The 11,609-nt window shown below is 60.4% G+C and overlaps 1 protein-coding gene across 1 annotated transcript; it reads left to right on the forward strand.

The window, feature by feature from the left end:
* Nucleotides 1–915: 915 nt before the first annotated feature.
* On the forward strand, nt 916–6,103 carry ADISSP (adipose secreted signaling protein; the record flags this gene model as incomplete). The annotated part of the gene is made up of 5 exons (XM_079551187.1): nt 916–938; nt 2,112–2,250; nt 3,335–3,473; nt 3,672–3,794; nt 6,003–6,103. 5 exons carry the CDS (start codon nt 916–918, stop codon nt 6,101–6,103), a joined length of 525 nt encoding a protein of 174 aa, XP_079407313.1.
* Between the last annotated feature and the right edge of the window lie 5,506 nt (nt 6,104–11,609).

Below are 11,609 nucleotides of genomic sequence, written 5' to 3' on the forward strand. Positions count from 1 at the left end.
GCTGCGACCCGGCCGAAGGGACGCCGAGGAGCCGGAGCCAATGGGAGGGGCGTGACCGCCGAGCGGCGGACCAATGGGAACGCGGGGGGTGTAGCCGAACCCTTGACGGACCAATGGGAGGGCGGGGGCGTGTCCCGGTAGTGGGAAGCGGGCAGCGACCGGGACGCGGCGGTGAGGGCGCGGAGCGGCGCGGGCGGCGGAGCGGCGCGGGATTTCTTGGGGTATTGATTGGGGCACGGCCCGGGGTTGGATTTTTCGCTTTTCGTTTCCTTTATTTTCTTTCGCTTTTATTCCTTTTTTATTCTTTTCCCCCCCTCCTTTATTTTTCCTTTCTCCTCCCTTTTGTTCGTCTTTTATTCCCCCATTCCCATCATTTCTCACATTTCCCCTTTTTTTCTTGGTTTCTCCCCATTCTTTCCCCTTCCCCCCGTTTTATTTTTCCCTTCTTCTTTTCTTATCCCGTTTCCTTTCTTTTCCTCTTTTTTTTTTCTCTATTTTTTCCCATTACTCCCCCCCCGCCCCCCCTTGGGCCGCCCTCCCCTTCCCGCTGTGCCCCCATTGCTGCCCCACTCACCATGGGCCGGACCAGGATGGGCTCCATGGGGTCGATGTGGGGCTCAGCGCTGGGCTGGCTGGGGTCACAATCCCTTCCCGTGGTCCCTTCGCTCCCATTGCCCGCACAGGGGTTCCCCCCCCCCCCCCCCCTCTAGTGGATGCTGGGGGGCAACGGCACATCCACGGTTCTGTGCCCCATTGCCAGTGGGCACGTGGGGAAACTGAGGCACGGTGCCCCCCTCCTCACCCTGCTCCCTCCTCCCCCTTTCCAGGTGCTGTGCACCCCCCCACCCTCACCATGGCCCGGAGCCGCCGCTGAGCCCCGCCGTCATCCCAAAGCTGAGTGAGCGCGGCAGAGCCATGGCTGCAGCCAACAAGGGTGAGTGCTGCCCCCACGCTGCCGTCCTCACCGGGCTGCGGGGTCGCTGCTGCTCCTTTGGCACCCGCCGCCCCTCAGGGTGGCACCGCGCTTCTGTCACCTGCTGCTTCGGTTGCAGCGCCGTTGGGCGATGCCTGAAGGCAGAGCGCTCGCTGGAGGTGGGCTTTGTCCCCTCTGGGGGGCTCTCTGTCCCCAAAAACCCCTTGGAGGGGGCAGACCCCCCCCCTTGTGCTGGAGCAGCCCCTGGCTTGGGGACGCACTCAGCGCTGGGCTGCACGATGGCTGTGGATGTGAAGTGGCGACGCTCGCTGTGCGATGCTCATGGAGCATTGGAGCGTGGCGCTGCCCCGTGGGCACCCAGGGGCTGCTGGGGCTCCTGGCAATCCCTGAACCCCGGGTAGGATGGAGCAGCCCTGAGTGGCTCCGCTCTGCCCCGTGCCGCTGCCGGAGCAGGGGTGCAGTTGGCACTGATGCTCGGCGCTCGGGGCGCGTGGTTCCGTTGCACCCCCATCCCATTTTGATGCTGGCACGACCCCATGCAGCCCTGCCCCGCAGTTCTGGTTGTGCCCCTGTTGGGTATTTGGGCCTTTTCTGATGCTTTTGGGGCTGCGGTGCTGGGTGGCACTTCCCCATGGGCACATCCCCACGGATGCATCGGCAGCCCTCGTGCCGCGCTCCGTGCCCCCTGTGTGTTATATGACATTGCAAACGCACGGCTGTGCGTAGGGGGGCCGCATCGGGGTCCACATCCCCTCCCCGATCCCCCTCTGCCCCCGCAGGGCTCAGCACTCCCCTGCCAACCCCGACGACGCCGAGTTATTCAATCTGCATCGCCGCCGTTGGCAGCACAAAGAGCCTTTTCTTGAAGCGGGAGGCAATCTGCTCGCCTCCTGCTGCCAGATGGGCGTGCGGCCACGCCGGGGAGGGGGCTTTGCTGCGGGGGGGTCCTGGTCCCTCGTGGGCACCGTGGGGGTTTGGGCACGGCCGTGTCCCCTCGGAGCTGAGCTGTGCGCCGTGTTCCGCTGCGGCGTGGCAGCGCTTTGGGGCTGCTTGCTTTGGTCCTTCCCCGAGCGGAGCCTGGAGGGGGGATCCCCCGTGTGCCATTCGTGCCCGTGGGGCTGCGGCTCATTGGGGAGCTGCTGAGGAGCTGTTTTCCCATCCATCCCCACGCAGGCAGCAAGGCGAAGGCGGGCGCCGTGCGCTTCGCCCCCAGCCAGCCCAGCGAGGGGAACCCCGGCCACGTCCACTTCGATGAGAAGCTGAGAGACTCGGCCGTGATGGTGACGCAGGAGAGGGACGGCCACGTCCTTGTCAAGGTCCTGGCAGGGCTGTGGGGAGCAGTGCTGCGCTGCGGGGTCCTGGCGGGGGGGGGGACGGGGGAGCTGGGTGTCCCCAAGGCTGCGCCACGGGGCCCCGTCCCTTTTCCTAGGGAAACAGAGGGCTCCGTGGTGCCCCGGTGTCACATGAAGCAGGGTGAATTGCAGCCCAGTGTACTCCCAATACAACTCAATGGGTAGACCTGACAGCTATGTGCTCCCAATACAACCCAATGGGTAGACCTGGCAGCTATGTGCTCCCAATACAACCCAATGGGTAGGCCTGGCAGCTATGTGCCCTCCCAGTACAACCCAATGGGTAGACCTGGCAGCCCAGTATCTTCCCAATACAACCCAATGGGTAGACCTGGCAGCTGCATTCTCCCAATACAACCCAATGGGTAGACCTGGCAGCTGCGTGCTCCCAATACAACCCAATGGGTAGACCTGGCAGCCCAGTATCTTCCCAATACAACCCTGTGGGTACACCTGGCAGCCATGTGCTCCCAATACAACCCAATGGGTAGACCTGGCCGCCCAGTATCTTCCCAATACAATCCAAAGGGTAGACCTGGCAGCCTTGTGCTCCCAACACAACCTAATGGGTAGACCTGGCAGCCCAGTATCTTCCCAATACAACTGAATGGGTAGACCTGGCAGCCTGCTCCCAATACAACCCAATGGATAGACCTGGCAACCTTGTGCTCCCAATACAACCCAATGGGTAGACCTGGCAGCTGTGTGTTCCCAATACAACCCAATGGGTAGACCACAGCAATTGCTGTGGGTCGCTCAGCAGTGGATGTGGGTGCTGTGGGTGCCACGTGTGCCCTACACACGGTGCCCAGGTCCCGGTGGCACAGCTCCGTGTGCTCACGTTATCCACAGGGTTGGTGTCCTTGCATCACCCGGGCTGAGGGTTGTCCCCTTCTGTCCCCATGGTGGCTTTGGGGTCGGTGCGTGGCTGCTGGAGGTGCCCCCAGTGGGTCCTTACACCCGGGGCTGATGGCTCTCGGGGGTCCTTACACCACGGGAGGAGCTGTGGGATGGGGATTCGGTCCCAAGAGCCGCCGTGCCCCTCCAGGTCGGCTTCCTGAAGATCCTGCACAAGTATGAGATCACCTTCCTGCTGCCCCCATCGCAGCGGCTGGGGAGGGACGTGTGTGCTCTGCCCCTGCCCAACCCCAACCTCAAAGTCCTCGGTGTCACTGCGGTGCCTGAAGGTAAACACTCCATCCCCACCACTGCTGCGTGTGCGTCCCTTGAGCCCAGCCCCATCCCTACCCATCCATGGGCACGGGGTGACCCCCAGCAGACGTTGGGGTCGGAGAACACCTCTGAGATCCCCTCCCCACTGTGCCCGCTGACCATCATCTCCCCCCCAGTGCCACATCTCTGTGGTTTTATTTCCTCGTATCCAGGCTACAGTGTGAGATGTGAGTACACGGCTCACAAGGAGGGTGTGCTGAAGGAGGAGATGCTCCTGGCCAGCGAGACTGGGGATGGCTCCTGCCTTAAGGTGGTGGTGCAAGCACGTGTCATGGGTAAGGGCTGAGGACGTCCGCCTGGGGTTCATGTCCTGGGCTTTGGTGGGGTCTGTGGGCTTTGTGTGGTTCGTTGGATTTTGAAACCGTGGTACCTTGTGCTCCCAATACAACCCAATGGGTAGACCTGGCAGTTCGGTGCCCTCCCAATACAACCCAATGGGTAGACCTGACAGCTCAGTACCCTCCCAATACAACCCAATGGGTAGACCTGGCAGTTCGGTGCCCTCCCAATAAAACCCAATGGGTAGACCTGGCAGCCTTGTGCTCCCAACACAACCCAATGGGTAGACCTGGCAGCCTTGTGCTCCCAATACAACTCAATGGGTAGACTTGGCAGCCAATGGGTAGACCTGGCAGCTATGTGCTCCCAATACAACCCAATGGGTAGACCTGGCAGCTGTGTGTTCCCAATACAACCCAATAGGTAGACCTGGCAGCCTTGTGCTCCCAACACAACCCAATGGGTAGACCTGGCAGCCTTGTGCTCTAATACAACTGAATGGGTAGATCTGGCAGGCCAGTATCGTCCCAATACAACTCAATGAGTAGACCTGGCAGCTATGTACTCCCAATACAACCCAGTGGGTAGACCTGGCAGTTCGGTGCCCTCCCAATACAACCCAATGGGTAGACCTGGCAGCCCAGTGTCCTCCCAACACAACCCAATGGGTAGACCTGGCAGCTGCGTGCTCCCAATACAACCCAATGGGTAGACCTGGCCGCCCAGTATCTTCCCTATACAACCCAATAGGTAGACCTGGCAGCTGTGCATTCCTAATACAACCCAATGGGTAGACCTGGCAGCTGTGCATTCCTAATACAACCCAATGGGTAGACCTGGCCGCCCAGTATCTCCCCTATACAACCCAATGGGTAGACCTGGCAGCTATGTGTTCCCAATACAACCCAATGGGTAGACTTGGCAGCCCAGTATCCTCCCAACACAACCCAATGGGTAGACCTGGCAGCCTTATGCTCCCAATACAACTCAATGGGTAGACTTGGCAGCCCAGTGTCCTCCCAATACAACTCAGTGGGTAGACTTGGCAGCCAATGGGTAGACCTGGCTGCCCAGTATCTTCCCAATACAACCCAATGAGTAGACCTGGCAGCTGTGTGTTCCCAATACAACCCAATAGGTAGACCTGGCAGCCTTGTGCTCCCAACACAACCCAATGGGTAGACCTGGCAGCCTTGTGCTCTAATACAACTGAATGGGTAGATCTGGCAGGCCAGTATCTTCCCAATGCAACCCAATAGGTAGACCTGGCAGCTGTGTATTCCTAATACAACCCAATGGGTAGACCTGGCAGCTGTGCATTCCTAATACAACCCAATGGGTAGACCTGGCCGCCCAGTATCTCCCCTATACAACCCAATGGGTAGACCTGGCAGCTGTGTGTTCCCAACACAACCCAATGGGTAGACCTGGCAGCTGCATTCTCCCAACACAACCCAATGGGTAGACCTGGCAGCCTTGTGCTCCCAATACAACTCAATGGGTAGACTTGGCAGCCCAGTGTCCTCCCAATACAACTCAGTGGGTAGACTTGGCAGCCAATGGGTAGACCTGGCAGCTATGTGCTCCCAATACAACCCAATGGGTAGACCTGGCAGCTGTGTGTTCCCAATACAACCCAATGGGTAGACCTGGCAGCTGTGTGTTCCCAACACAACCCAATGGGTAGACCTGGCAGCCTTGTGCTCTAATACAACTGAATGGGTAGATCTGGCAGGCCAGTATCGTCCCAATACAACTCAATGAGTAGACCTGTCAGCTATGTACTCCCAATACAACCCAATGGGTAGACCTGGCAGCCCAGTGTCCTCCCAACACAACCCAATGGGTAGACCTGGCAGCTGCGTGCTCCCAATACAACCCAATGGGTAGACCTGGCTGCCCAGTATCTCCCCTATACAACCCAATGGGTAGACCTGGCAGCTGTGTATTCCTAATGCAACCCAATGGGTAGACCTGGCCGCCCAGTATCTCCCCTATACAACCCAATGGGTAGACCTGGCAGCTGTGTGTTCCCAATACAACCCAATGGGTAGACCTGGCCGCCCAGTATCTTCCCAACACAACCTAATGGGTAGACCTGGCAGCCCAGCTGCTGACCCATCTCCCCCACGCTGATGGGAGGACAGTCGACGGGATGTGACCCCCGTGCCCGTTCCCTTTGTCCCCCCCCCTCCACCCTACAGACCGACACCACGGCACCCCAATGCTGCTGGATGGGGTTCGCTGCGTGGGGGCTGAGTTGGAGTACGACTCGGAGCAGAGCGACTGGCACGGCTTTGATTAACGCCATCCTGCAGCTTCCTGCGGACGGAGCCCCCCCCCCCCTCCCTCAGCATCGCTGGGACCCCCGCTGCCCTGCCCCATGGCTGCCGTGGGGCTGTGGCTGCTCCCCCCCCGATCCCCCATGCGTGCCTGTCCCCAGCCCCAGAGCCCTGAGCACCCACGTGTGGGGCTGGGAGGTTTGGGGGGGGGGGGGGGGGGGTGAGGGGCCTCTCCTTGCTGCTCTACTGCTGCTTCCCTCCTGCCGACCCCCCCCCCCAGGGTCCAACTTCCCCTCCTGTGGGCTGGAGCTGAGCTGAGACCTCAGGGGACCCCCGGTTCTGTGCCCCCCCCCCCCCCCCCCCCCCCCATTTGCTGCCTCCGTTCTTCCCCCTCCCTCCCCCTGGTTTTGCTTTTCCCTTCCCAACCCCCCCCCCCCCCGGCGCACGGAGCAGAAGCGTTGGGTTGGGAAAGCAGCAGGAGGCTGAATGTGCCTATACATATATAAATATATAGATACATATATATATATACAGCTGGGGGGGGGGGGGGGGGGGTGCGGGGCCGAAACAAGGAGCTCGAGGAAAGTAAATAATAAATGTCAGCTGAACACGCGCCGGGGCTCAGCGTGCCTTCAGCCCCATGGAGATGGGGGGCTGCAGGGTGGGAGACCTGGAGATGTGGGGCTGCAGGGTGGGAAACCCGGAGATGTGGGGCTGCAGAACAAATGGGCTGCAGTGGGGAACCCAGAGATGTGGGGCTGCAGGTGGGAGACCTGAAGATGTGGGGCTGCAGGATGTGGAACCCGGAGATGTGCGGCTGCAGAACAAACGGGCTTCAGTGTGGAACCTGGAGATGTGGGGCTGCAGGGTGGGAGACCCAGAGATGTGGGGTTGTAGGGTATGGAACTCAGAGATGTGGGGCTGCAGGATGTGGAACCCTGGAGATGTGGGGCTGTAGAACAAACGGGCTGCAGTGCGGAACCTGGAGATGTGGGGCTGATGAGGTGTGGAACTCAGAGGGATGGAGCACCAAGGTGTAGAACCCAGAGATGTGGGGCTGCAGGGTGGGAGACCTGAAGATGTGGGGCTGCAGGATGTGGAACCCAGAGATGTGGGGCTGTAGGGTGGGAAACCCAGAGATGTGGGGCTGCAGAACAGATGGGCTACAAGGTATGGAACCCGGAGATGTGGGGCTGCAGGGTGGGAAACCTGGAGATGTGGGGCTGCAGAACAAATGGGCTGCAGTGCGGAACCTGGAGATGTGGGGCTGATGAGGTGTGGAACTCAGAGGTGTGGAGCACCAAGGTGTAGAACCCAGAGATGTGGGGCTGCAGGGTGGGAAACCCGGAGATGTGGGGCTGCAGAACAGATGGGCTACAAGGTATGGAACCCGGAGATGTGGGGCTGCAGGGTGGGAAACCCAGAGATGTGGGGCTGCAGGAACCCAGAGATGTGGGGCTGCAGGGTGGGAAACCCGGAGATGTGGGGCTGCAGGAACCCAGAGATGTGGGGCTGCAGGGTGGGAAACCCGGAGATGTGGGGCTGCAGAACAGATGGGCTGCAGTGGGGAACCCAGAGATGTGGGGCTGCAGGGTGGGAGACCTGAAGATGTGGGGCTGCAGGATGTGGAACCCGAAGATGTGGGGCTGTAGGGTGGGAAACCCAGAGATGTGGGGCTGCAGAACAGATGGGCTACAAGGTATGGAACTCAGAGATGTGGGGCTGCAGGGTGGGAAACCCAGAGATGTGGGGCTGCAGGATGTGGAACCCGGAGATGTGGGGTTGTAGGGTATGGAACTCAGAGATGTGGGGCTGCAGAACAAATGGGCTGCAGTGCGGAACCCAGAGATGTGGGGCTGCAGAGTGGGAAACCTGGAGATGTGGGGCTGCAGGATGTGGAACCCGGAGATGTGGGGCTGTAGGGTATGGAACTCAGAGATGTGGGGCTGCAGAACAAACGGGCTTCAGTGTGGAACCTGGAGATGTGGGGCTGCAGGGTGGGAAACCTGGAGATGTGGGGCTGTAGAACAAATGGGCTGCAGTGCGGAACCTGGAGATGTGGGGCTGATGAGGTGTGGAACTCAGAGGGATGGAGCACCAAGGTGTAGAACCCAGAGATGTGGGGCTGCAGGGTGGGAGACGTGAAGATGTGGGGCTGCAGGATGTGGAACCCAAAGATGTGAGGTTGTAGGGTGGGAAACCTGGAGATGTGGGGCTGCAGAACAAATGGGCTGCAGTGGGGAACCCGGAGATGTGGGGCTGCAGGTGGGAGACCTGAAGATGTGGGGCTGCAGGATGTGGAACCTGGAGATGTGGGGCTGTAGGGTGGGAAACCCAGAGATGTGGGGCTGCAGAACAGATGGGCTACAAGGCATGGAAGCCAGAGATGTGGGGCTACAGGGTGGGAGACGTGAAGATGTGGGGCTGCAGGCTGGAACCCAGAGATGTGGGGCTGCAGGATGGGAAACCCGGAGACGTGGGGCTGCAGGAACCCGGAGATGTGGGGCTGCAGGGTGGGAAACCCGAAGATGTGGGGCTGTTGGGTGGAACCTGGAGATGTGGGGCTGCAGAACAAATGGGCTGCAGTGGGGAACCCAGAGATGTGGGGCTGCAGGGTAGGAAACCCGGAGATGTGGGGCTGCAGAACAAATGGGCTGCAGTGTGGAACCTGAAGATGTGGGGCTGCAGGATGTGGAACCCGGAGATGTGGGGCTGCCGGATGGGAAACGCAGAGATGTGGGGCTGCAGGGTGGGAAACCCAGAGATGTGGGGCTGCAGAACAGATGGGCTACAAGGCATGGAAGCCAGAGATGTGGGGCTACAGGGTGGGAGACCTGAAGATGTGGGGCTGCAGGCTGGAACCCAGAGATGTGGGGCTGCAGGATGGGAAACCCAGAGACGTGGGGCTGCAGGGTGGCAGACCCAGAGATGTGGGGCTGCAGGAACCCGGAGATGTGGGGCTGCAGGGTGGAACCTGGAGATGTGGGGCTGCAGAACAAATGGGCTGCAGTGGGGAACCTGAAGATGTGGGGCTGCAGGATGTGGAACCCAGAGATGTGGGGCTGTAGGGTGGGAAACCCAGAGTTGTGGGGCTGCAGAACAGATGGGCTACAAGGTATGGAACCCGGAGATGTGGGGCTGCAGGCTGGAACCTGGAGATGTGGGGCTGCAGGGTAGGAAACCCAGAGACGTGGGGCTGCAGGGTGGCAGACCCAGAGATGTGGGGCTGCAGGATGGGAAACCCGGAGATGTGGGGCTGCAGAACAAATGGGCTGCAGTGGGGAACCCAGAGATGTGGGGCTGCAGGGTGGGAGACCTGGAGATGTGGGGCTGCAGGATGTGGAACCTGGAGGTGTGGGGCTGTAGGGTGGGAAACCCAGAGATGTGGGGCTGCAGAACAGATGGGCTACAAGGCATGGAACCCGGAGATGTGGGGCTGCAGGATGGAACCCAGAGATGTGGGGCTGCAGAGTGGGAAACCTGGAGATGTGGGGCTGCAGGATGTGGAACCCGGAGATGTGGGGCTGTAGGGTATGGAACTCAAGAGATGTGGGGCTGCAGGGTGGGAAACCCGAAGATGTGGGGCTGTAGGGTGGAACCTGGAGATGTGGGGCTGCAGAACAAATGGGCTGCAGTGGGGAACCCAGAGATGTGGGGCTGCAGAACAGATGGGCTACAAGGTATGGAACTCAGAGATGTGGGGCTGCAGGGTGGGAAACCTGGAGATGTGGGGCTGCAGGGTGGCAGACCCAGAGATGTGGGGCTGCAGGAACCGGGAGATGTGGGGCTGCAGGAACCCGGAGATGTGGGGCTGCCGGATGGGAAACCCAGAGACGTGGGGCTGCAGGGTGGGAAACCCAGAGACGTGGGGCTGCAGAACAGATGGGCTACAAGGTATGGAACCTGGAGATGTGGGGCTGCAGGATGGAACCCAGAGATGTGGGGCTGCAGAGTGGGAAACCTGGAGATGTGGGGCTGCAGGAACCCGGAGATGTGGGGCTGCAGGGTAGGAAACCCAGAGATGTGGGGCTGCCGGATGGGAAACGCAGAGACGTGGGGCTGCAGGGTGGCAGACCCAGAGATGTGGGGCTGCAGGAACCCGGAGATGTGGGGCTGCAGGGTAGGAAACCCAGAGATGTGGGGCTGCAGAACAGATGGGCTACAAGGTATGGAACCTGGAGATGTGGGGCTGTAGGGTGGGAAACCTGGAGATGTGGGGCTGCAGGATGTGGAACCCAGAGATGTGGGGCTGTAGGGTGGGAAACCCAGAGTTGTGGGGCTGCAGAACAGATGGGCTACAAGGTATGGAACCTGGAGATGTGGGGCTGCAGGGTGGGAAACCTGGAGATGTGGGGCTGCAGGGTAGGAAACCCAGAGATGTGGGGCTGCAGAACAGATGGGCTACAAGGTATGGAACTCAGAGATGTGGGGCTGCAGGGTGGGAAACCTGAAGATGTGGGGCTGCAGGATGTGGAACCCGGAGATGTGGGGCTGTAGGGTATGGAACTCAAGAGATGTGGGGCTGCTGGGTGGGAAACCCGAAGATGTGGGGCTGTTGGGTGGAACCTGGAGATGTGGGGCTGCAGAACAAATGGGCTGCAGTGGGGAACCCAGAGATGTGGGGCTGCAGGGTGGGAAACCCGGAGATGTGGGGCTGCAGAACAGATGGGCTGCAGTGGGGAACCCAGAGATGTGGGGCTGCAGGGTGGGAGACCTGAAGATGTGGGGCTGCAGGATGTGGAACCTGGAGATGTGGGGCTGTAGGGTGGGAAACCCAGAGATGTGGGGCTGCAGAACAGATGGGCTACAAGGCATGGAAGCCAGAGATGTGGGGCTACAGGGTGGGAGACCTGAAGATGTGGGGCTGCAGGCTGGAACCCAGAGATGTGGGGCTGCAGGATGGGAAACCCGGAGACGTGGGGCTGCAGGATGGGAAACCCAGAGACGTGGGGCTGCAGGAACCCGGAGATGTGGGGCTGCAGGGTGGGAAACCCGAAGATGTGGGGCTGTTGGGTGGAACCTGGAGATGTGGGGCTGCAGAACAAATGGGCTGCAGTGTGGAACCTGAAGATGTTGGGCTGCAGGATGTGGAACCCAGAGATGTGGGGCTGTAGGGTGGGAAACCCAGAGTTGTGGGGCTGCAGAACAGATGGGCTACAAGGTATGGAACCTGGAGATGTGGGGCTGCAGGGTGGGAAACCTGGAGATGTGGGGCTGCAGGGTAGGAAACCCAGAGACGTGGGGCTGCAGGATGGGAAACCCGGAGATGTGGGGCTGCAGAACAAATGGGCTGCAGTGGGGAACCCAGAGATGTGGGGCTGCAGGGTGGGAGACCTGAAGATGTGGGGCTGCAGGATGTGGAACCTGGAGGTGTGGGGCTGTAGGGTGGGAAACCCAGAGATGTGGGGCTGCAGAACAGATGGGCTACAAGGCATGGAACCCGGAGATGTGGGGCTGCAGGATGGAACCCAGAGATGTGGGGCTGCAGGATGTGGAACCCGGAGATGTGGGGCTGTAGGGTATGGAACT

Source organism: Tetrao urogallus (assembly GCF_951394365.1).
Source record: "Tetrao urogallus genome assembly, contig: scaffold_228, whole genome shotgun sequence".
Taxonomy (NCBI): Eukaryota; Metazoa; Chordata; class Aves; order Galliformes; family Phasianidae; genus Tetrao; species Tetrao urogallus.